Here is a 25,643-nt window from a genome sequence, read left to right on the forward strand (position 1 = left end):
TTGTTTATAGATGCATCCCTCAACGATTTCCTTCTTGTACTGATCTACTGTTCTGTTTTGTTTTTGTGGGTTTTTTTTGTTTTGTGTTTTGTTTTTTTTTTTTTTTGGTTGAGTGTGTTAGTGTTAAGTTAGCATTTTATTGCCCCAAAAAATGAATATACAACAAAGCTCAATACAAGCCTCTAAGCTTCAAGAGGTAACAACGAGATCTCTGGGGAAAAAAAAAAAAAAAAAATATCACAACCAGAATTTTGCTTGGGCCATGACAAAACTAAATGATCGTTCTTTTCCATTGTATAATATAACTACTACATCAGAGCATATGGGGAAAAAAATAGTACAGTAAATTTTAGCAGTACATCCTCCAAATTGAGAAGCTAGAATGTCCCTTGAAAACCAATGTGTATTGACCCCATTTGGGTCCATCTCTTATCACCTACATGAAATTTCACTATCTTGCTACATTAATCAGAACGGGTATAAGTTATCGCGAATTAATTGTGGGAATTTAATGTCCCACACAATTCACAGTGCCCTTGTTTACCAAATCAGCACCACTAACGTATCTAGCAAAGAAAGATATTAACCGAAAAGGAGCCCCTATTAATGGAGCATCTGTTATCGGGACATCAGTTTTTGCATCACTGTGGATGGTTTCGAACTCTGGATCCCTAACTTCATTCTCATCCGATGCAATCTGCACAATTTCTTCAGAATTGATGGCTTTTGGAGAGTTTGGAATTACAGTGGTGTCCTCGGCATAATAATTATATTCACCATCCTCCCCCTCGTGTTTAATAGAAACATCTTCTGGGAACTCCACCCTTTCACTCAATTCAGACATGGAATCAGCAACACAGACATTATCTTTGGAATAGGCATTGTCATCGTTAATAACATCTTCATGTGAATCCATTCTGTCACCAGATGGTGTCTTCTCAATAAATTCAAGCATAGGATCCGGAACATGGATGGTTTCAACGATTTCAACCGTCTGTTCAGTGCCAACAGCTGGAGAAGGGTTGGCTGTTACAACCCGTCCTTCAAGCTCAACATATAATTCATTCACCTGAAACAGAATACAGCAAAAAGAATCATATAGAAAACTAAACTTGATTTGGTAAAACAAAAACAAGGAAAACACGTAGGAACAATCAAATGAACCTAGAACGTCTATAACTCAATTCTCAATTCCAAGATCTAGTATAGAACATGTAACAGTCATGGCACACCGTCTTTGGAGATTTTCTTTTTAAATTTTATTATATTCAAAATCTGAAAGGGAATAGTTTATCACCTTCTCAACAAGCTCTGAATTTTTGGCAACCAAATTCTCAACAAGTGGCTGTGCTGCTTTTGTCTGAACATTCATGTCCTCACTTTCAGAAGCATGCTGTAGTAGAAATTGAAATACAAGTAAGAAAAAATATCTGGGAAAGATACACGTTCGGCAAAAATTGTTCCATTGTGAAAACTGATGGAATTATTATTTTCCATAATTTTAGAAAAATATTATTCGCTAGTGGAAATTCTCTCGGAAGGTTACAGAAGGAAGCGCATATCATTCATCTCACATTATGCATAAAGTCATTCATCATTTATATCATTTCATCAGTACAATATACTACTAAATCAAACACCACACTGCATTACTTTTTTCCAATTTTATCTTCCCAAAAATTCTGAATGCTAAAGAACTGGTTTTTCAAACATAAATCACTTTGATGAAAGTCCAATTCCTTGCATTTCACTAAGGACCATAAAAGGCACATCATGAACCGAGATTCCCTGAAATATTCTAGAAAAATACCGTCTATACCTGTTCTATCATTAATGTGATGGTGGATCCTTAAAACACATTAAACTCCTAGTTAAGCACAAGAACCACAATATGACCGGTCCAAAATATACCAAGAAACTAGAATAAAGGATACGGGAAACAAACCATTGTCATCACAGTTGATGTCCGAGTAGAAGCAGTCTCAAGATTCTGGATCCGGAATTTCATACCAGACATGCTCTCTGTCAACCACTGGTTTTCTTGTAAGAGATTGTTTCTGGATTCTTCCGACTCCATCACCTGCCAGGCTTTGATTTTAATTTCCGTATCAGAACGAAAACTACTGCTTGCTCTACATGGTTAGTGAACAAGTGACAAGTTGTGCAAAAATTATGGCATCTTTTCCATCTCCACTGTAGTAAGCAAAATAACCACACAAACAAACGGGGCATGGGAATCCAAGGATAAAAAACAAATGATTAAATAAATAAAACCAAAAAGAAAAGGTCATGAAACCAAAGGATCCCATCAGATGGCTTCTACAAAAGCAGAAAATGTTCAAATAAGACAGGAAGGCTTTAATAGATAGATGTAATAGGAAACTTCCAGGAAAAAGAAAAACACAAAAATTGTTGATCCAATTCCTATCCACCTTCAGATGAAGCAATAACATGATCCTATGCTACTGATTTCTGCAGCTATGTACCTGTGCTTGCAGCCTTGTGTTATCGCCATTCAGCTTAGCAATTGTTTCTTCGGTTGAATTCTGTCAAAGAAAATCAATAGAATCAAATATAGAAAACCGTAAAAGCCATTGTATTTGATTTTTTTCCGCCCATAACTGAAAAATAATAATAATGCAAAGGTAATTGAGAGGGTAATTTTTGATAAAAATTGGGCCGAGCTATGTGATGGGCCTTGTGGCCAAAATTGCCAAGGGCTAGGTAAAAAAGGCTGCAATGTTACCCCAGCCCAGGAGAAGTGTAGTTACTCCGGCTCAAGAAGGGATAGTTGCTTCGGCCCAAGGAAGTGTAAAGTTACTCCGGTCCGGAGGCAACTTGGAGTTAGGCCGGTCTCAGAGTTAGTCCGGTCGCAGTATGTTCTGGGTAGGCCGGTTTCAGAATTAGTCCGGTGGCAGTTTGAAGTAAGTCCGACCTTGCATTTAGTCCGGTCGTGACATACTATGGTTAGGACGATCAGAACTTGCTACTTGGAAGTTTGATCTGAACACACCAAGGTTGAACAGGGGCAGCCGAGGTAAGGAGTTAGAAGAGAAGACCGAACTAAGGATAGTTCGGCCTATTCTATGGCTCAGCATAGCCAGTGTTATTTCGGTCACATAGAAGTTCGGCCATGGTAAAAACCATCCCACTTGGTTTAAGCAGTGGGGGAGGGTGTAAAAGGATAAGCATTATCCTTAGGAATATGAATCCTAGGAGGACTCTGCATGGAGAAATAAAAGTCCTACTAGGATTATGCCACTCGAAACCTATAAAAGCTCACAAGCACCACCTTGGAAGAGTTAATTGAACACAATTCTTTCTGAGAGCATAAGACTTTGTCTATTTGTCAAGCTTACTGACTTAGGCATCGGAGAGGTTTCCGGCACACACCCGCCGGCTAGCTCACGTTTGTGTTTTCAGGTAACAAAGCGACGTCGTACGGAGGAGCGTGGACTGGGTCAACAGGATTATACGAGGAGAATTATTTCCTCCCCGTACAATTGGCGTCGTCTGTGGGAAGAACAGACAAGAACAAAAACCTCTTGACTAAGCTTCTCCTTTTCTCATTCAATGGCACACATTGAAGACTTGCCGCAGTCCGCCGTCGACGGACTAACTCCAGAGGGGGGCGCAAGGCGTGAAGGATTACCTTCTGTCCCTCCCATGGCGGACTTGGAGCCCCAAAGACATACCTCCAGGAGGGATGCTAGGGGGAGACAGACTCACAGCCCCCGTCAATCCCATTCTCAGAGTCCTGACAGGCAAAGGAGGAGGATTGATCCTCAAGCCCTGGAAGATCGCGTGAAGGAACAAGATGAACTAATTCGGAAGATGGCGGCGGACATGGAAGCATTAAAACGCCAGATGAAGACTAAAGATGTGGCGACAGGAGAGGGGCGCAAGCACAAGACGCCCCCTCGCCACTCAGAGAATCGTAGTAGGAATACTACACCCTCCCAAGGAGAAAGCAGAAGCCTCAGGACAGGCGACACTCATTCCTTATCTTCCAGGACTCGTCACTCCAGGACTGAGAGGACGAGATCCGAAAGATCATACACTGAAGGAAGCACGTATTGGCCTTCACATTCACACCAAACCAGATCTAGACAAACAGAGCTGCCCAGGTCATCCGACTTACGAACCGTGCTCGAAGAAAAAGCACGATGCAAGGAGGATGCCAGGACAAGGGATCCACACCGAGTTTCGGCCTTACAACGGTTGGCTCCTCGGACGCATGGAAGCGTCGAGGTTGGAATGCCAATACCGCGACCGGCCTACGAACCGACGGACAAGGCATTGGCAAGACTACAGACTTCGCCGTTTGTCCCAGCAATCGAAAACGCGCCCCTACCATCAGGCTTCCTTCAGCCGAAATTCAATACATATGTTAAAATCCACCTACTCTCCACCTACTTCACCCACTTAAACCTACTCCACTAAACCTAACCCACTACACCACTACCACCTCACCTACTCCACTAAACCTAACCCACTACACCACTACCACCTCCACTTCACCTACTCCTTACCTACTACACACTCACCCTCTTCTATATATAGGAACCATGAATCATTGTAATATACATCAATACATGAATCAATAATACAATTCTTTATTTCTCTTTATACATTAAATTTCTACATGGTATCAGAGCCATAAGATTTAGGCCCGTATTTTGTTTTCTCACCGGCGGGCAGCCGGCCGGCAACCTTGCCTTCGCTGCCCGCTGGAATTTTGTACACATACCTTCACTTTCCTGCCTCTTCCAACTTTCTTACAACTGTTGTCCCATAGATGGGCTTCATATCTACCGGTCCATCTATGCCTTGTGACACCTCTATACTGTGAAGTCCTCTGTCCAAATGCATCAATGGACTTCCTATGGACAACCTGCTTCTGATCAAGCTTCTCAGACCCTCTTTTCTTCCCCTCCTTGAATGGTGTTTGGTACACCTCATGGCCTCTAAATGCATAGTAATCTGAGTATTGCTGGGCTAATAACGAAGGCCTCTCGAGCAACTGAGATGGGGCTTCATATTCCCTTGCCCATCCAGCATCCATAACCATCACTTTGTCACAGTCCATAACTGTGGGTATTCTGTGAGCTATGCTGATTATTGTAAACGACACAAAGTCCTCGCGAATGGTTTTCTGAATGACAGCATCGGTCTGGGAGTCGACAGAAGCCGTTGCTTCGTCCATAAACAGAATCTTGCTGTGTTTTAGCATGACTCTCCCCAAGCACAGAAGCTGTCTCTGTCCCACACTCCAATTGTCTCCGCCATCAACCACTGATGCATTGAGTTTTTCAGGCTTTGCAGCCACAACATCTTTTAGTGGTACTGTTTTTGTGCGAAGGGACAGAAATCATCACATTTCTCACCTTTTTTTCTTTTATTTTGTCCTCCACTTTACACCTCACATGCCTTCTCTCTGTCTAAACAATAATTTTCCACCATCTCCCTCTTTTTCTACACAATATTTTTGTACCACCGCCCACTCCATGATACCAATATCAAAAACAAAAACAAAAAACAAAAAAAAAAAAAAATTTCATTCCAGTTAATTTTTCTGCATTACCACACCTACCATTCGAGTTTGCCAAACACACTTGCTTTATTCATATCGGGACTCACCCCGATCACCATTTTACATCCAAAAAAAAAAAAAAAAAAAAAAAACAAACAAACAAACCAACAAAAAACAAAACACCCACACCCCCAGTGGGATTTTTCTTCTCTACTCTACTGCGGGTCTCTTCTTCTTGCTTTTCTCTTGATTGTCCCGTGACTGCCCAGCCTCCATGCTTCCTAGACCACCAAGCAAGTTGCCTCCTCCCTGCTCCTCCACTACAGCATATGGCGGCCCTCCAAATCGGAACATAACGGTGGCCTTCCGCTTCAGCTCCTTGTTTTCTGCCTTTAGCACACTTATCTCTGCTCGCGCATCCTTATACATGCGTTGGAGCAGAGCCAGCTGGGAGTTTAACTGTTGCACCTCATTTGTCCTGCTCTGCAGCCGGTGCGACAAGTTTGTGACCGCAGTCATGGTTTCCACACATGACTTCAGAGTATACTGATTGGCCTCAATATCAGTTTGCACCGCCATTTTTTGCTCCACCGACCGCATCGGAAAGTTCAACGGAGCAAACACAGAGGTGTTTGGTTGAGGTTCACTGGCCACCGCACCAGTTCTCTCTCTTGTTGACTCATTGAGGTCGGGAAAGAGAGTGAGTAAACCACGGGATGAAGAGGCCATATTCTGGGTAGCTGAACGGGAAGAAGAGGCCATGTTTTTTGGGTTGCTGAGTGTTTCAGAGAAGGGTTGGTTACAGAATGTTACAGAGAACGAAGAGGTTTCAACTGGTTTGTTATGCTTCCAAGCCTCAGACTTCGCTTTGGTTTATAAAGACAGAGACGACGAGGCCGACACGCGCTCTGTCAATCACGTGCATCGCCGCGTGTCAGGCGCCCCTTTTGATGGCTCGACGCTTTCTGTCGGGCACGACTTTTGATGAAGTGGGCGCGCCTTTTGAGGGCTCAACTTTTGATGGCACGTCTTTTTATGGATTGGGCACGCCTTTTGATGGCACACCTTTTGAAAGATTGGGCACACCTTTTGAGGGTGCGACTTTTTAAGGGTCCGACAAGACTCTGTAAACTGTCCCGACATTGATTCCGGTTAGCTCCTTCATGGGTCCGACAAGACTCTGTAAACTGTCCCGACATTGATTCCGGTTAGCTCCTTTATGGGTCCGACAAGACTCTGTAAACTGTCCCGACATTGATTCCGGTTAGTTTCTACAAGGGTCCGACAAGACTCTGTAAACTGTCCCGACATTGATTCCGGTTAGTTTCTACAAGGGTCCAGCAAGACTCTGTAAACTGTCACAACAACTGTCACAACATTGTCTGCTACAACGGTCCGACATGACCCCATAAACTGTCTTCTACATCGGTCTGACACCGCCATCCAGTGTCCTCTACACTGTTATGACACCACCATACAGTGTCCTCTACATGGTTATGACACCCCCATACAGTGTCCTCTACAACGTTATGACACCACCATCTAGTGTCTTCACCAATGGTCTGACACGACCATACAGTGTCTCTTATCCTCTTTTATTTTTATGTATTTTCTTGTTTTGTTACTCTCTCCAAACTCAAGTTGGTTAGTTCCTATCCCCCTTGAGTTTGCGGGGGGCTGTTAAAATCCACCTACTCTCCACCTACTTCACCCACTTAAACCTACTCCACTAAACCTAACCCACTACACCACTACCACCTCACCTACTCCACTAAACCTAACCCACTACACCACTACCACCTCCACTTCACCTACTCCTTACCTACTACACACTCACCCTCTTCTATATATAGGAACCATGAATCATTGTAATATACATCAATACATGAATCAATAATACAATTCTTTATTTCTCTTTATACATTAAATTTCTACAACATATGAAGGGAAGACGGACCCGTATTCACACTTGAGCCACTTTCGCCAAGTCATGGCTGTGTACAAGCGAAACGAGGCCTTAATGTGCATACTCTTCCCGTCAAGTCTTGGCGACCTAGGCTTGACTTGGTTCGAAAAGCTCCCAGAGGGCAGCATAGCCTCCTGGGCCCAATTGGCAGAAGCGTTCGTAACAAGGTTTCGAACAAACACTAAAACACCGGTGGAGATAGACCAGTTACTCTCCATCGACATAGGTGAAAAAGAGACCCTCAAATCTTACAACAGTCGCTACTGGGAGACATTCAACCAGATTGGAGACTGCTCCACCAATCTAGCCATTGCGCAATATAAAAGAGGCTTACCAGTAGGGAACAGACTAAGGGATTCGATTACCATGACGCCACCCCTCACCATGGAGGCCCTGATGGAAAGAGTGCATCAGCACATCAGGGTAGAAGAGGATGGCGCACGTGCAAAAGCAAAATCTAGTGCAACCACGGTACCAGAAAAGAAGGCCTCAGCAAAGGTCAATACAGTAGATAGGCAGAACAAAAACGGGCGTGGCAGACGAGATAACGGAGAAGACCCAGACAAAAGATGGTTGAGAATCCGCACTGCCATAACAACGGTGTTCAAAAAACCAATATATTGGATTCTGAGCGAAATAAAAGACGAGCCTTTTGTCAAGTGGCCAGCCAAGCTAGGGGAAGGACAGAAAAATTATGACGACAGATCACGGTGCACCTTCCACAAAGAAAAGGGGCACCGAACTGAGAATTGCACGCCACTGAGACAGCACTTGGAAGAATTGGTGGCAGCAGGCCACTTGGACAAATACATTGAAGGAGGGACGCAACCGGCCCCCCAAGATCATAATGACCATCCCAACAGAATACCAATCGACGCCCCACCACAGGGCATCATCAATGTAATACATGGAGTCTTTGAACCTGAGCGTGTATGCGAGCTCAGGGGATCAATTAAAAAGGCTGAGCACTTTAGAGAAGTGTTAAGTGCCCAACCTGCCGCCAAGAAGGGGAAGACAGAGGCAACAAATGTCATGTCCTTTTCGGATAAGGACTTGGATCGAATATACTGTCCTCACAATGATGCGATGGTCGTCACTCTCCGAGTCAAGGATTTTGACGTCAAGCGGATTCTGATTGACCAGGGTAGTTCATGTGAGATCATGTACTACGACACATTCAAGCAATTAAAGCTGCAAGACAAAGACTTGGCACCTGCAGTTTCTCCCCTGATTGGATTCAACTCCATGCCAGAGTGGCCTGTCGGCAAAATAATCCTTCCAGTCAGAGCTGGGAGCGTAACGAAACAAGTGGAGTTCTGGGTATTGAAGGTCCCCTCCACCTACAACATCATCTTGGGCAGAACATGGCTGCATGCCATGCGTTCGGTAGCGTCATCATACCATCAGGTAATGAGGTTCCCTAACGACACCGGTATAATTGAAGAAGTCTATGGCGATCAGATCATGTCAAAACAATGCTTCGCCACAGCGAATGGAAGCCGAGCTGCCAAAGGATACGTTCATTCGGTGGAAGAACCAGAAAGTAATGAACTATTCGCGGACGTCGGCAAAGAGGCTGATCAGAAAGCGGTGGAGGACTTGGTGGAGGTAAAAATAAATGAGAAGAACCCGGATAAGTTCTTCTTACTTGGCTCATCATTGTCCAGCACTGAGAGATTAGAGGTCTTGGAATTCTTGACCTCTAATATCGAAGTGTTTGCCTGGACGCCCTACGACATACCAGGCATTGATCCAAACTTCATCAGTCACCAACTCAATGTCCACCCATCCGCCAGACCAGTCATCCAACGCACACGCAGATCGGCACTCCACCACGCCGAAATAGTGGCAGAAGAGGTAGGCAACCTGCTGGAGGCAGGAGCAATAAGGGAAGTGCACTACCCAAGATGGATTTCCAACACAGTTGTAGTGCCAAAAAAGAATAGTAAATGGCGTGTCTGCGTCGACTACAAAACAGTCAACAAGGCGTGCCCGAAAGATAGCTTTCCTCTACCAAGGATAGATCAACTGGTGGACTTAACGGCAGGGCATAACCGACTTAGCTTTCTGGATGCATACAGAGGCTACCACCAGATCGCCATGCACGAACCAGACCAGGAGGTCACATCCTTCACAACACCAAGGGGGTTATATTGCTACAAGGTCATGCCCTTTGGCCTAAAGAACGCAGGGGCGACATTCCAAAGGATGGTCACCAAGATGTTTGAACCATTGTTAGGCAGAACAATGGAGGCTTACATCGACGACATGGTGGTCAAAAGCAAGGATGAGAATGACCATCTTAAAGATCTAGGCGAGATGTTCCAGATCCTGAAGAAACACAAGCTGCGCCTCAATGCGTCCAAATGTGCATTCAGAATTGGATCTGGCAAATTCTTGGGCTTCCTGGTGACCAACCGAGGTATAGAAGCAGACCCCACTCAGATCAAAGCAATCCAGGAGTTGGAGAGACCAAACTCAGTCAAAGAAGTACAGCATCTCACTGGTATGGCGGCTGCACTCAACCGGTTCATAAGCAGGTCGTCAGACAGACTACGACCATTCTTCCAAGCTTTAAAAGCCAAGTTTGAGTGGGATGAAGAATACGACCGAGCTCTGGAAAGCTTAAAGGAGTACATGTCTTCCCCACCACTACTTGTTACACCAGTACCTGGTGAAGAACTCTTTTTGTACCTGACAGTCTCTCAACACGCAGTCAGCGCAGTGTTGGTTCGTGCAAAAGGAATACAACACTTGCCCATCTTTTATGTCAGCAAGACATTATTGGGAGCCGAAACAAGGTACTTGCCCCTGGAGAAACTGGCATTAGCATTAATGATGGCATCCAGAAAGTTGGCGCACTACTTTCACGCCCACACCATAGTCGTCCTCACAGCCTTTCCATTAAAAGCTCTGTTCGAAAGGGCGAACTTTAGTGGGCGAATTTTGAAGTGGGCAGTAGAGTTGGGACAATTCGACATCAAGTTCCAACCCAAGACCGCAATAAAAGCCCAATCTTTGGCAAACTTCGTCGCAGAGTTTACTCCTGGAAGTCATCATATCTGCCCAGTCGACCTAACTGACACAACCGAACTAGGGACGGAAGTTGACGCCGGAATAGCGCAACCCCTAGTGGAAGGCAGTCAACCAAGCACCAAGGCAGACCATACTAAGGACAACAAGGGAGAGACAAACAAAGGCTCACCAGCAGTTCAAACAGAGGACAAAGGACAGACAGCCAACATGGACCTTGAAGAAAACACCATTCTTGACCTCACGACATCATCTGATCCTTCCACTTGCTGGAAACTGTTCGTTGGAGAGATGTGGAAGCTCTTTGTGGATGGAGCATCCAACCGACATGGCGCAGGGCTTGGCATAGTCCTCATCTCTCCAGACGGCCTGGTTATAGAGCAAGCAATCAACCTTGGCTTCCCAGCATCCAACAATGAAGCGGAGTATGAGGCGCTTCTCGCAGGACTCAAGTCAGCACACTTCATGAAAGCAACCGAACTAATGGTATACAGTGACTCTCTGCTGGTGGTAAACCAAATTTCTGGCGAATACGAAGCAAAGGACGACAAAATGGCCAAGTACCAAGAGTTAGTCAGAACAGAGATCAAGAAGTTTGATGTGGTAAGGATAGAACAAATTGGCAGGGAGGAAAACAGCCGAGCGGACGAATTAGCAGGCCTTGCCTCAATGGCAGATACATCAATCCCTCATCCATTACTCGTCGACTTCTTACCAAGACCAAGCATAGAAGACCCCGAAGCAGAAGAAGTATGTTGCATAGAATTAGGCCCTTCTTGGATGGATCCCATCATCCTATTCCTAAAAGACGGCATCCTACCAGAAGAGAAAAAAGAAGCCAACAGAATAAGGACAAAGTCGCAGCGATTTTGGCTATCTCCATCTTTGGCATTATACAAGAAGTCGTTCTCTGGACCTTACCTCAAGTGCGCTCATCCCAGCAAAGTAGAAGCATTCCTGTTCGAAATACACGAAGGGGTGTGTGGAAGTCATCAAGGGGGAAGATCGCTCGCTTACAGGGCTATTTCGCAAGGATATTGGTGGCCATATATGCAAGCAGACTTAGAGAAATATGTGAAGAAGTGTGAGAAATGCCAAAAATTCGCGCACCAAATACATCAACTAGCAAGAGAACTCCTACCATTAACTAGCCCATGGCCTTTTGCAATGTGGGGCTTGGACATAGTAGGACCACTTCCAACAGCACCCGACGGCAGAAAATTCTTTCTCGCAGCAACAGACTACTTCACAAAGTGGGTGGAAGCAGAAGCATTGGCGTCAATCAAAGAAAAAGATATGAAGAAGTTTGTTTGGCAGAATATCATCACTCGGTTTGGCATACCAAAAGCACTGATCTCAGACAATGGAACTCAGTTCGACGGCAGAATCTTTAGAAGCTTTTGTGAAGAATACAAGATAGAGTTCTATAATTCCACACCGGCATATCCTCAAGCAAATGGGCAGGCTGAAGCATCAAATAAAGTCGTCTTGGATGGACTAAAGAAAAGGCTAGAGAAAGCAAAAGGCAAGTGGGCAGATGAACTTCCTCACGTCTTATGGGCTTACCGCACCACGCCCCGGCGATCAACTGGAGAAACACCATTCTCCTTAGCTTATGGAATGGAAGCAGTGATCCCACTAGAAGTTGGCCTCCCCACAATTCGAAGCGAAAATTTTGATCCAGACTTAAATGGAGAAGCCATAACCTTACAACTCGACCTTGCAGAAGAAAGAAGAGAAAGAGCACTAGTCCACATCGCCTCATACCAACGAGAGTTAATCAGAAAATACAGCAAAAAGGTGCATCCAAGACAATTCAAGATTGGGGATTGGGTACTACGCAAAGTAATGGGAAACACCTTGATCCCAAGAGACGGCAAGTTAGGCCCAAATTGGGAAGGTCCTTATAAGGTGGTTGGGTTAGCAGGCAAAGGGGCATACCACCTAGAAGACAAAGATGACAAGGCAATCCCTAGGCCATGGAATACGGCCAATCTCAAGTTGTTTTACTTTTAGCTTTTCTTTTTCAAACATATGTAATTTTCTCTTCCTTCAATAAAATGAGAAATTCTTTTTAGCACAAGTTGTTCCTTGTAAAAGTTAGCTTTAGTAGAGATTAGGCGCATTGCAAGCATTTTTCATTCTAAGTTAGCCGGAAAAACTAACTTAGAGGTTGGCTGGAATAAACCAACACCATTCCTAAGCCCAGGATAAGGATCCAGGCTGCAGGCTATGAAGCACGGACACCTCTCCGAGGGCTCCGTACCAGTGTCGGACACGTGTCGGACACGGACACGCGTCCGACACGCGGTGGACACGTGTCGGACACGCACTACAGAGTGTCCAATTTTTTTTTTATTTTTTCTGAATCCGGACACGTCCAGGACACGTTATGGACACTTTCGGACACGCACGGGGCCAATTTCAGAATTTACAAAACATTTTTAGGGTCAATTTCAGAATTTACAAAATATGTTTGGGGTCAATCTGTAAAAAAGCCCTAAATCGATCAAAAAGCCCTAATCGATCAAAAGCCCTAATCGATCTAACAGCTTAGTAGAGATCAAAAAGAGAAAGAGAGAAGGCGAAGAAACAGAGGAGAAGAGAACCTGGGCTCGTCCGTCGCTCGTCATCGCTCGTCGCTGCTCGTCACTCGTCGTCGCTCCTCGGCCGTCGCTCGTCGCTCGTAAGGTACATCTTCTTCCTTCCTCAGCTTCGGTCTTCTTCCTTCTTCTTCTGGTCTTCGCCAGTCGATGTCTCTCTCTCTCTGTGTCTGTCGAGGTCTCCTCTCTCTCTCTCTCTCTCTGTCTGGTCTTCGTCCATCGTCTCGACTTTGGTCTCTCTCTTTCTCCTCGACTTCGGTCTCTCTCTTTTTTTTTTTCTATTTTCTTTTTATATTTTTTTTCCCTATATTACTTCAGAATATATATATATATATATTTATTAATTAATTTTTGTTAATAAGTCTTTTTTTCAGTATTTATTTCAGAATATATATATATATATTTATTAGTTTTGTTAATATATATATATATATATTATTAGTTTTGCTAATATATATATATATATATATATATTTTATTAGTTTTGTTAATTTTAATAATAAAGTGTGTTTATTAATTTTGTTATAGGAACAAATTTGTAATTCTGAAACAATGGCTACTGCGGGTGGTAGTTCTAATGATGTACCTGATGATTATTTTGATGAGAACAAACCATTGTGGAAGTATGTAACTAAATTAGCAAAACCTGGGGAAGGTGGAGGAAATTGCCAATTACAATGTAATTTTTGTAATAATACTTTCAAAGGTTCATATACAAGAGCAAGGGCACATCTATTAAAACTTCCAGGAAAGGGAATTGGTGGTTGTAAGAAAATTACAAGTCAAAAACTTTCACAATTGCAAAATGAGAATGATGCTGCTGAATTGAGAATTAAAAATGCTCATCCAAAAAATGTACCACTACCCCCTTCTAGTGTATCAATTGGTAGTAGTTATGCTTATGAATCAAAGAAAAGGAGGACATGTGCAAGTGGGAGTGGGAGTGAGAGTGGGAGTGGAAGTGCGCCTGGGAGTGGAGGACTTGGTGTTCATTCATAGCAATCTTCGTCTTTTATCAAGGAGGAGCTCCCAATACTTGCAAGGAGAGACAAAAATGTGGGACATTGCTGGAGATAATTTTGACTCACTTGATGATATTGGAATGCTTGGGATAGCTAACCTCTCACTTGATGAACCGGCTATGGAGGCGGTCCTATTTACAGATGAAGGAGAAGATGGAGGTGGTGGTGAAGGAGAAGATGTTGTAATAGTTTCCTCTACTTAAATTCACATTTTCTGATATTTATGGATTTTGTAATAGATGATAGTTATTGGTACATTGGATAATTTTATATTTTGTGGTTTGATTTTCATGCATTTTGTAACAATTGATGGTTGGTAGCTTCAAATGACATGTTATGTATTGATGGAATGCAATTTTATGTTATTTCAATGTTTTTTTAATTATTTTTTAATAATTTTATGACATATAATAAATAAAATTAATTATATATATTGAACGTGTCCCCAGCGTGTCGTGTCCCCCATTTTTTGAAAATTTGCGTGTCGGTGTGTCCGTGTCGTGTCCGTGTCGTGTCGCGTGTCCGTGTCCGTGCTTCATAGGCTGCAGGACATTTGGTCGGAATAACCAAATACTATAAGTTAGCTGGAAAAACTAACTTCAATGGTTGGCTGGAATAAACCAACACTTGTTACTCTTCAGCCGAAGTAAGTACAAGGCTGAAGAGTGGTTGGCTGGAATAAACCAACACTTGTTACTCTTCAGCCGAAGTAAGTGCAAGGCTGAAGAGTGGTTGGCTGGAATAAACCAACACTTGTTACTCTTCAGCCGAAGTAAGTTCATGGCTGAAGAGTGGTTGGCTGGAATAAACCAACACTTGTTACTCTTCAGCCGAAGTAAGTTCATAGCTGAAGAGTGGTTGGCTGGAATAAACCAACACTTGTTACTCTTCAACCGAAGTAAGTTCATGGCTGAAGAGTGGTTGGCTGGAATAAACCAACACTTGTTACTCTTCAGCCGAAGTAAGTTCATAGCTGAAGAGTGGTTGGCTGAAATAAACCAACACTTGTTACCCTTCAGCCATAGTAAGGGTATGGCTGAAATTGGATTGACTGGATTAAGCACTTTGTACTCCTCAGCCGAAGTGATTATATCGGCTAAGGAGTGGTTGGCTAGTAATCGTAGTTTAACCAGCCAAAACCGAAATAACAGTTGGAGTAACTGAAGGCATTACAAAGTACAGACGTACATATCAAAACCGAAGTTAGAGTTCAAGCAAAATTTCCATTTCATTAAAGGTCAAAATAAGTACAAAACAAGGACCAAAGCCCGGTTACAAAGACGAAATAAGAAAAAGAAAAAAGTACAAAGTCAAGAAAAGAGCTCTTGTATTTCGGCGTCAAAGGCCGCATCACCATCAACTTGAAAACCGGTTTCAAGGGGAAGATCACGCTCGGTCGCGGGGTTGGTTTCGGTTGGAACTACGGTTTCATTTGGCTGTTCGTTAGGTAGGTCATCCACCATGGGCTCCAACCGAAGTGACGGGTCTGCACTTACAACCGGAATGTCTTCGGGAGCAGAGGAGTCATCAGAGTCTGAGTCCTCCAAAAACTCTTGTTGCAAGGCGTCTGCATACTCCGCAAGGGACTTCGGTATAAAGTAAGCTGGAGGGTCGAAGACCTCGGTCTGTTGATCATGACCGAGCTTCTCCACAGCCGCCCTCCAGCCGCACTTAAAGAACAGCTCCTTCGCGGCGTCACATTGTTTGACATAGGCGTCTTCTGCCTCCTTGTAACCTCGCTTGTACCCCTCCTTTTCGGCCGCCTCCACGCTCTTTTTTAGTTTGCTTATTTCGGTGTCTTTTCTCTTCTCAAGCTTCACCAACTCCCGCAGATATTTGTCTTTCATAGCAATGGCCGCTTTCTGCCTCTCCGCTTCAGCCGAGCTAACCAGATCGGCAAGTCGACCGTTCTCTGCTTGAAGCTCGGTCATTTTCTTTTCGGCCTCCTCTAGTTCGACCGCCTTTGCCTCGGCTTCCGCCATTGCTTGCCTTGTGGTTTTGCGGAGTTCTTGGACTTTCTTATAAGTGATGTTGTTCTTCTGCAAGGCCTGACAAAACGAAGACTTCTCTTAAGCCGAAGTAAAAGTTGGAAACTTCAAACAAGAAAAAATGGACAGAGCTACTTACCAAAATCATGGACTTGGATGCAGACCGAATTGACTTCATTTCGGTGTTCAATTGCTTTAAGTGGTGCTCCATGTCCTTGGGGAGGCACACACTTTTGGCCAGGTTAAAGGCCAATTGGTGATCTTTTTCAGCCACGACCGAGTCAGTAGCTTTGATGTCTCGGTCGTTAAAGGTCAGCGGCGGAGCCCACTTCGGAGATTCGGCTCGGTCAGTTTGCTCTGGCTGGGGGGAAGGTTGAGGACTTTGGGGGATGGATCCAACCTCATCGACAAGTTGCTGTTCGGTCGATGTAGATCGGGCGCGCTTGGAAGGGCGAGATGAAGAAGGCTGCTGAGAAGGGAGGGCCACAACGGCAGGCTGCGTTTCTAAGGATGGTTGCACTTCGGCCCTGGTTGTCGCGGTTAGAAGGGCCCTCACTCTGCTTTTCTTCGCCATCTCTTCTTCAGCTGTTAGTGGGACAAGTCGTATTTCGGGCAAGGTTGGGTCCGGTTCGGGTGCTTCTTCAAGAAGGAAATCGGTCACTCGAGCTTTTCGACGACCGCTATATCTATAGGTCGGCTCAAAGTTTAGAAGCCTTGACCAACTTCTTTCTTTAATCCGTAGTGCGGCTCGAAGTGTGTTCAGATTTGGATAACTATAATGGGAAGCAAGATGAGCTGAGTCTGCAAAAAAAATTCAAACTGTCAGACCGGTTGTGAAATCTGAAACCGAAGTAACAGAAAAACATGTATGAAACCGAAGTAACTCTACCAGGTTCTCCTTTCTTCCAGTTTATACTTCGGCCTGGGATTGGGGCTTGCTGATCTTCGAAATTGCCCGATACCCAGAAGAAGTCGTCGTCATTAACATCCTTATCCGGGGTATCTTTGATTATCTTTTCTCTACGTCGGCGTATCCTAAGGTAATAAACCCAGCCATCATCTTTGGAACCTATGGAGTACTGGTGGAAGATCTCGGCTAAACCGAGGTTCAAGCCTGTTTGGCGATTTAGCTCGGCAATACCCATTATTATCCGGTATGTATTGGTGGATAGCTGGGTTGGGCATAGTCTGGTTTGCCTAAGAAATTCGCAGATCAACGGTTGGACAGGAAACCGTAGTCCGGTTTCTATTATGGATTGAAGGGTAAAAGGGATAACATCTTTTTTGGCCAACGTCAGATGGACGTCATCTGGAATTTGGTAGTCTTTCCTAAATTCGGCCATGCCACTAGGGGTCTCAACTAGATACCTATACTTACCCATCTGATGTATAATTTACTTATAAGTTATATCGGTGCAAAAATCATGCTCAGTAGCTCGGTTGAGCGCACACAGGAGTGCCTGGGTAACCTAAGTCTGCAAAGTAAAAAAACAGAGGGGGGTTAAAGCACTGATCAACGGACCGTGCTACAATTTAAAAAGCAAGGTATAAAAGCCCTACTTCGGCCTCAAAAAACTAGTTCTATCTCGGTTCATCAAAAGGGTTGGTAGCTCGGCTTGAGCAGATTGCTCGTTAGACCGGTTTATCGTCTAGGGGCAGCTTTCTGAGTTCGGTCTAAACAACTAAGAAAGCTGGTTTAGCCCCAAGGCCTAAATCGGTTGTAGTGTGAGTATAGTTACTTCGGTTAAGCTTCTAGGGCCAGCTTTCTGAGTTCGGTTTAGAAACTGAGAAAGCTAGCTTGGCCCCAAAAGCTTAGTTCGGTTGAAAACCGAGGTTCCTAGTTTGATATGTTCAAAACTCGGTGATCTTATTTCGGCTAGAGTGAAGTGAGACGTTAATGACTCTTTGAGCCTTTCAAGACCTAGTTCGGTTATTGACTATAAAGATCTACGTATTTGGGGCAAACAGGATCCTAGTTCGGTTGCTATGTGATTTTGGATCTAAGACTGGTTTTTCTACATAACAGTTCATACACGTACAAGTTCTATGGTTTTTTCATGAAAATACAGAAGCAAACCAGAAATGAACAAAATGTTTGCAAAAAGCATACGAAACAAGATATACAGATGCATAAAATAAATGTGAAAGCAAAGAAACATGGAGGGAAAGTGGATTTGCTTACCAGGTTAAAGAAGAAGGGACTGAAGTTGAAAATCTGTTGCAGTAAAAAGAAGAACACGAACAGCAAGAGAGCGGAGAGAGAAGATGAAGGAATAGCAAGAGTGAAGGGACCCTAGCCTCAGGGATTGTTTTTGTTAGAAAACCCAAAATTTGGGCGGGACTGTTCAAAATTCGCGAAGTACGAAAGACGGCGTGACAGCCGTCCTCAGCCTACCAGAATCTGCCACGTGTCATTGGAAAGGGAAGCGTTACAGTCGTGATTGAAGGGACGTTTTGACCGGATAAAGTAAAGCCCGAAGTAAAGTTAGCTCGGCTGGAGAAGCTAAAGGGTTTTTAGCTCGGCTGAAGGACTGGTAATCCCAATCATGCTGAGCAGATGGAATTAAGGGGTAATTGAGAGGGTAATTTTTGGTAAAAATTGGGCCGAGCTATGTGATGGGCCTTGTGGCCAAAATTGCCAAGGGCTAGGTAAAAAAGGCTGCAATGTTACCCCAGCCCAGGACAAGTGTAGTTACTCCAGCTCAAGAAGGGATAGTTGCTTCGGCCCAAGGAAGTGTAAAGTTACTCCGGTCCGGAGGCAACTTGGAGTTAGGCCGGTCTCAGAGTTAGTCCGGTCGCAGTATGTTCTGGGTAGGCCGGTTTCAGAATTAGTCCGGTGGCAGTTTGAAGTAAGTCCGACCTTGCATTTAGTCCGGTCGTGACATACTATGGTTAGGACGATCAGAACTTGCTACTTGGAAGTTTGATCTGAACACACCAAGGTTGAACAGGGGCAGCCGAGGTAAGGAGTTAGAAGAGAAGACCGAACTAAGGATAGTTCGGCCTATTCTATGGCTCAGCATAGCCAGTGTTATTTCGGTCACATAGAAGTTCGGCCATGGTAAAAACCATCCCACTTGGTTTAAGCAGTGGGGGAGGGTGTAAAAGGATAAGCATTATCCTTAGGAACATGAATCCTAGGAGGACTCTGCATGGAGAAATAAAAGTCCTACTAGGATTATGCCACTCGAAACCTGTAAAAGCTCACAAGCACCACCTTGGAGGAGGTAATTGAACACAATTCTTTCTGAGAGCATAAGACTTTGTCTATTTGTCAAGCTTACTGACTTAGGCATCGGAGAGGTTTCCGGCACACACCCGCCGGCTAGCTCACGTTTGTGTTTTCAGGTAACAAAGCGACGTCATACGGAGGAGCGTGGACTGGGTCAACAGGATTATACGAGGAGAATTATTTCCTCCCCATACAGTAATGATGAGGATAAATGATGCATAATACACAGAAAGTGAATAACTATTGATTCCACCTCCAAAGTGATGACAGTAAAAGCCATTCACTTACCAACCAAAAACGAAAACAAAAAATGACACAATGAAATAACCAAAAAACATTTACCTCCTTTTGGAACCAATAATCTATCTCTCCCTCCAATTGCTTGATTTTTTCCTCTAAGCTCACCTGGAGATAACTCGCAAAATTGTAGAATACTAAGCAAATGATAATGATAATAAAAGGAGAAGCAAAGAGAGTTCAGTTTAAATAAATAAATGAAATGTGATATGAAGTAAAAGTATATGTTACTGATGAAATCAGGATGTACAAAAGCAATTACCCTTTTCAAACTCAAAGTAGATGTTTCGTCCATCAACTCATTAATTTTCTCCTCAAAACCAACCTGCATACAACAAGAATTTAGATTACACCAGCTTCCTAAAAATTTCAAGAAAACCTCAAATTACTAGATTACAAAAACCAATCAAAATAATTTCATATTTGGAGAATAAAGGAAGGGCTATTAAAAGATAACTGCAAAAATGATCATGTGCAGTATTCATGGAAAGAAAACTGTTGTTTTATCAAATAAATTTGAAAGGGGTAAAAATAAATTGCTGAATTCCAAAATATACAAACTTCAAGATATTCGCATCATCCAACACAAAGCACACCTCTTTCTGAAGCCAGGAATCTTTCTCACTCTGTAATTGCAAAAGTTTCATCTCCAAAAAAGCCTGTGAATCATACAGTATAATGGATCTATCATTGCATCGGATAGCCAGATGGCTAACTTGATGCAAGTGGAAACAAAATGTAATACGTTTCCAAAGTTCTTTGTTAATTTACCACACTCCCACTAAGTGAAATTTTGATTACCTCTTTCTGCATGTGTGTATCATTTTCTTTTTGCAATTTTTTGATTGTCTCTTCCAATCTAGCCTGTGAGTCATACAAAAGAACAGATGTCATCACAAAACCAGTATGTTAAAAAAGTAAGCACAAGCTGCACAACTACAAAGTCATTTGTTCAATTGCCACTATGTTACTCCCAACAAATTAACCTTTTATTACCTCCTCCAGTATGTGTGCCTCATTTTCATTTTGTAATTTTTCAATTGCCTCTTCAATGCCAGCATGTAATTTATACAGTTGAACCGATGTTTTATCCTATCACAAAAAAAGGAAGTCAACACAGCAGAAGAAAAATGCAATTAATATGATTACAATAAATAAAGCATCTCAACAAAGATCTATGTTGCATTACCAATCTATTCCTCCCAGTAAATTCCATTTTTATTACCTCTTTCTGTATGCAGTTATCATTTTCTTTTTGCAATTTTTTTATCATTTCTTCCAAGTTAGCCCGTAAAAAAGCCAGTAGTAAATTACTGATGATGAATGTCAAAATCAAAGAAACATAATCATGGCATTATAATAAAGCAGATTTGGAATCTACCCTTGCCTCTCTGTCTGCTTCAGCTAATACCAGTACCAAAAGTTAGCAGAAGGACCCAAAGATTAACAGCTGCTAGATGATGACAAAAAGAACCCCAAAACGGAGAGCCATAACACAAAGTTACTCAGCAGAGTTTAGAGAAAAACATAATTTTAGGTAAACCCAAACTTACTCCTTCAGTACCATTGTGATGATTCTGCTCAATGGCATGACTCTGATCTGCATTAGCTGATTCTCCAATGCCATCAGTGACATCACCTGTTGTTTTACTCTGCTTGTTCTTCTTTTTCTTGTTTTTCTTCTTCTTCTTTTCGTCCTCCATTGCTGACCTTAGATTTCAACACCCAAAGCCCCTTTGATTGAATAAACTAAAATCCGTCAAAACCCACCAAAAGTTTCACTTCCATTACAAACAATATCCCAACTTCTTTCTTACTTCCAACATGGAATTAAAATCATGCTCATCAAAATCAAAATATATTGAAGCTTCAAAAATTGTATCTTCAATATTTGGAATAACTGAATTGGCATCAAAACAAGAAAGTGTATGAATAAATAAGTGACCAATCAATCTAAAACAACCTCAATGCATTCACATTTCGGAGATCCAAAAACAATTCAAATCTAGGTGATAGAAATATAAAAAATTTGAATGTGTGATTGCAATATCTATACTATATACCTTATTAAACACCCAACTGGTGTGAACAAAATATCCACATAACTGTAGCATCAGAATCCCGATCCGGATCTTACGATCCTACGATCTTACGATCTATTTAAGTACAATCGATCCGGATCGTGCAAAAAACTCCTTATAGGTAGGATCTTTCGATTCTAGTAGTGGGATCTTATAGGATCGTAGAATCCCGATCCGAATCCGATCCTATCCGATCCAATTTACAAGCCTTATTTTGTATTGTGTGACATATTTTATTGTAAATTTTATGTTTGTTGTCTAAATACCAATTTATGTGGTCAAAATAAATAATAAAAATTAAGTAGTATTGAATCAAATAGACAAAGAAAAACAAACTAGAAAACAAACATTCAAATATTGCGGTAATTTAAAAAAATTAAATAGTCGGAAAAACAAACTTAGCTTTAGCAGAGTCTAAGGAAGGTAAGATGATTACAATTTTATCCCAATTTTTGGAGAGATTATTTTTGTGACTTGAATCCGCTCCACCAGGGATGTTAACGACAAACCTTATCATTCGGTTAAGTTATTCTTTTGAGTTTTTAATATATTTTCATATCCAACTTTGTTAAATATTTTTTCCTCACTTTTTATGCATTATTGTAGATTGTAAAGTATTTTGTTATAGAATTCTTCTTCTTCTTCACCTTCTTTTTTGATGAAATATAATACTTTTGCCATCGAGTTTTCTATTATATAATATTATATGTACATTTTACAAGTATTATATTTTTCATAATATCTTCACTTTTTTTTAATAGAATATAGGTTCATTTCGTGTATACTTTATAAGAAATATTTATTTAAATTAAATTATTATGTAATCTGTCCTTTTCGGTAGGATCTTACGATCCTCGATCCGATTCTACGATCCGATCCTATAAACACCTCCAACGATCCAACGTAGGATCCCGATTTTAACAACCTTGGTAGCAGGCAGTTAGCTATGTGAGATTTTGAATAATTGTTTTGATTGATCTACAATTATATTACACACGCATCACGTGTGCACACAACTTCTAGTTTATCTTATATATCTATTCCATTATATTATATAAATTGTACAATTCCGTTTCGCGTGAATTTTGTCATGCTTTTTGTATTCCCAAATGGTCCCTATACAATTGCTTAAGATTTTGATTTCAAATTTCAAACTTTAAAATTTAATAACTTTTCAGTTTTCTTCTTCCTCCATCTATATTTTTTGGACAAATTGTAAAAAGATCCTCCATCTACCTACCATCAACAAATTTATTTTCATAGAACACTCGTCACGTGTGCACACACCTTCTAGTATATATCTATGTGAAGGCTAGAGTTGGTGTTGACGTAGTTACATGAGCAGTTATACCTTAAATTCTTTTTCTTTTTTCTTTTTTTCAAATCTCTCAACTAATGATTTTTCCAAATTCATTTCAATTTTCAGATTTTGAATTTAATCATAGAATTTCTAATCTTATTTTTCTGAAACAAAATGATCATATGCGGACGTATGGCGTGTGCCATCACTTCTAATATATATACATAGGCAGATAGATAAAAATAATTCAAAAAATGGATCTTCGATAATTTGGAATAGCAGATTTGGCATCAGATCTTATCTATCTGAAAAGCTAAATTAGCATAAAAACAGAAAGCAAGTGAATAAACAAGCTCACATTTCAGAGAACCAAAAAACAATTCAAATCTAGGTCATAGAAATCTGTAAAAAAGTTGAAAGTGTGATTTCAACGAAAAGCAACATGTATACATACGAATTGAGTAACGTGAGGAACAGATAAGCGAAATCCACAGTTGAGAACATACCAGACTTGGAAGATGATCAGAGTCGAATTATAGAAGGTAGAGAAGATTGGGGAATTGAGAGGGCTTTGTGAACTCTGCTTTGAAGCTTCTTAATGGAGACGAAAGAATGTGAACAAGTGGGGGTGGGGGGAAATTGGGAATAGTGAGTTGTAACGGCATTTTCGCGTTCAAGGTTCCTACATTATTTTAGGGTTTTCAATAAACGGATTATGGGTCACTGCTGTGGTAAATACACAGTAGTGACTGTTGTGGTTCATTTTGTGATGCATTATGTATTTATTTTTATGATCTGAACCGTTTAATTTGTAAAATTTGTTAAGTATTTCAAGCCTATCAAAAATCATCTTAATCGGATATCAACAACTATATGATCGAATTGTATATTTTTATACTATTTTTTAAAAGAAAAACTTCTTGTTTATTTTTTTGGTTATCAATCATATAGTTATTGGTATCCGATTAATATGATTTTTGGTAGGCTTGAAGTATTCAACAAATCTTACAAAATGAACGGTTCAGATCATAAAAATAATCCCATAATGCACTACAAAATGAACCACAACAGTCACTGCTGTGTATTTATCACAGCAGTGACCCCAAATCCTCAATAAACTTATTTTAGGAGTGATTTTGGTGATTCGAATGGTTGATCAATTGTTAAAAAGTATAATATTTATGTGATTCGCTAAATAAAATAATTGAATATCGATAATTATATATGGAAAGTATAATATTTATGTGATTCATTAAATAAAATAATTGAATATCGATAATTATATATTTAAATTATAAAATGATAAATATAATTTTTAAATATATAGTTATTCATTTTCGATCATCTTATTTTTTTTACATAAATATTTTATTTAATAAATTTTAAAAAATAAATAATTCAGATCATTAAAATTATTTTTAAAATAAACTAATCAAATCTAAACGCTCTTTCAAATTAAAATTGCCAACTTAGGCCAAGTTTGGGAAGATCCAAAAAAGTCAAAAAGCCAAAAAGTTACTCAAAAAGCTAAAAAGTTAACACTATTTACCAAAAGTCAACAATTACGGCTGCACAACTCCCAATTCAAATTTTTCCCTACAAATCAATTTTTACAATTTTTTATTACACATTTTTCAATAAAAAGTCAAAAAGTTAACCCAAACATCCATATTTTCAATCTCAATTTTTTAGTCCAAAAAGACAAAAAGTGCACTTTTTTAGTCTTCCCAAACTTGGCCTTAAAATAAGCCAAACTCTTATTCTATTGGGAGGATTTTTTTTGCCATTACGAGGGGCTTTCATTTCCCTAGGATTTTATGGACCAAGTTATAAAAATTGTTGAAACTTGCATAATTAATTGTCCAAATTGCTATTTTATCCCACCACAATTATGGATTTATTGTCATTTTATTAGGGATGGGACATACATCAAGTTAGGCTAGATTTGCATTATATAATAAAAGAAGGGAGCTGTTAAGATGTGCACTTTATTAAGAATGCACATCATGTACACATTTATTCTAAGCCATTAGATATTTATAAAATAATCTCAACCATCAAATAGTTTGATTGAAAGTATTGAATACCCTCTCAACCGGTTACAATTTTCTTCACCGATTGTTGTATGTTCAGAAACCCTCTTCACTTTGTTTTCCCAAAACCATTCTTTAGACCAATCCGACAGAGACGACTCCGCAGCTCATCTTCGCCTTCTTCAAACACGACTCCGAAGCTTTTTTCAGACACGACTTCGAAGCTCTTCTTCGCCCTTGAAGACTATCCCGCGAACATAACGTGCCCTCGACTTCGCCTCAAGGTATGTCTCTCGAACTCTCTCTCTCGCTGCAACTTGTTTCTCTCCCTTTCTCCATCTCCATTCTATGAAACCCTAGACTGAAATTCCCTTCTTCGAAACTGCCCCTTTCACCATTGTGAACTCACTAGGTTGGTTTATAAAATTAGGAAAATATGAATTGAATCGGTTTAGGTTTTTGATGTTTGTTTGCTTTGGTAGTTGTCCCTTTTCAATATTCCTCTGGAAATCTAGGCATGATGTAGTGAACCCTTCCCTGTGCCAAAACAATTCA

General features: G+C 41.3%; 2 protein-coding genes and 1 long non-coding RNA gene across 9 annotated transcripts; 1 reads left to right on the forward strand and 2 right to left on the reverse strand.

Annotated features, from left to right (window-relative positions):
* Positions 1-268: 268 nt before the first annotated feature.
* LOC114318017 (uncharacterized) lies at positions 269-23,778 on the reverse strand. Of its 7 annotated transcripts, none has more exons than XM_028264841.2 (11): positions 23,562-23,778; positions 21,228-21,408; positions 20,671-20,766; positions 20,476-20,538; positions 20,271-20,333; positions 19,937-19,999; positions 19,720-19,782; positions 2,487-2,546; positions 1,946-2,080; positions 1,298-1,393; positions 269-1,069 (listed from the first exon to the last, which is right to left on the reverse strand). In XM_028264841.2, the coding sequence occupies exons 2-11, from the start codon at positions 21,375-21,377 to the stop codon at positions 509-511; spliced, it is 1,350 nt and encodes a 449-aa protein (XP_028120642.2). In that variant the 5' UTR covers positions 21,378-21,408; positions 23,562-23,778; the 3' UTR covers positions 269-508. The 7 variants fall into 7 exon arrangements, with proteins under 7 accessions (XP_028120642.2, XP_082747269.1, XP_082747270.1 ...); XM_082891143.1 differs by having other exon boundaries at positions 21,228-21,423; positions 23,562-23,731; XM_082891144.1 differs by having other exon boundaries at positions 21,228-21,574; positions 23,562-23,715.
* Positions 12,761-14,528, forward strand: LOC145801038 (uncharacterized). Its single transcript, XR_014341858.1, has 3 exons — positions 12,761-13,223; positions 13,664-13,790; positions 14,156-14,528. It is a non-coding gene; the product is annotated as an uncharacterized LOC145801038 (long non-coding RNA).
* On the reverse strand, positions 15,330-16,867 carry LOC145801039 (uncharacterized). Its single transcript, XM_082891150.1, has 2 exons — positions 16,285-16,867; positions 15,330-16,205 (listed from the first exon to the last, which is right to left on the reverse strand). Exons 1-2 carry the CDS (start codon positions 16,717-16,719, stop codon positions 15,468-15,470), a joined length of 1,173 nt encoding a protein of 390 aa, XP_082747276.1. The 5' UTR covers positions 16,720-16,867; the 3' UTR covers positions 15,330-15,467.
* Positions 23,779-25,643: the final 1,865 nt, after the last annotated feature.

Source organism: Camellia sinensis, chromosome 10 (genome assembly GCF_055761805.1).
Source record: "Camellia sinensis isolate YWXY chromosome 10, ASM5576180v1, whole genome shotgun sequence".
Lineage (NCBI taxonomy): Eukaryota > Viridiplantae > Streptophyta > Magnoliopsida > Ericales > Theaceae > Camellia > Camellia sinensis.

What these genes read in the sequence shown, in the direction of transcription:
- LOC145801039 (XM_082891150.1), bottom strand. Translation starts at nt 16,719, where the DNA reads ATGGCGAAGAAAAGCAGAGTGAGGGCCCTTCTAACCGCGACAACCAGG. An exon ending in CATCCAAGTCCATGATTTTG is followed by an intron (nt 16,206 to 16,284) that starts GTAAGTAGCTCT and finishes TCGTTTTGTCAG; the next exon opens with GCCTTGCAGAAGAACAACAT.
- LOC114318017 (XM_028264841.2), bottom strand. Translation starts at nt 21,377, where the DNA reads ATGGAGGACGAAAAGAAGAAGAAGAAAAACAAGAAAAAGAAGAACAAG. An exon ending in CTACTTTGAGTTTGAAAAGG is followed by an intron (nt 19,783 to 19,936) that starts GTAATTGCTTTT and finishes AGTTATCTCCAG; the next exon opens with GTGAGCTTAGAGGAAAAAAT. An exon ending in ATTCAGAGCTTGTTGAGAAG is followed by an intron (nt 1,070 to 1,297) that starts GTGATAAACTAT and finishes ATTCTGTTTCAG; the next exon opens with GTGAATGAATTATATGTTGA.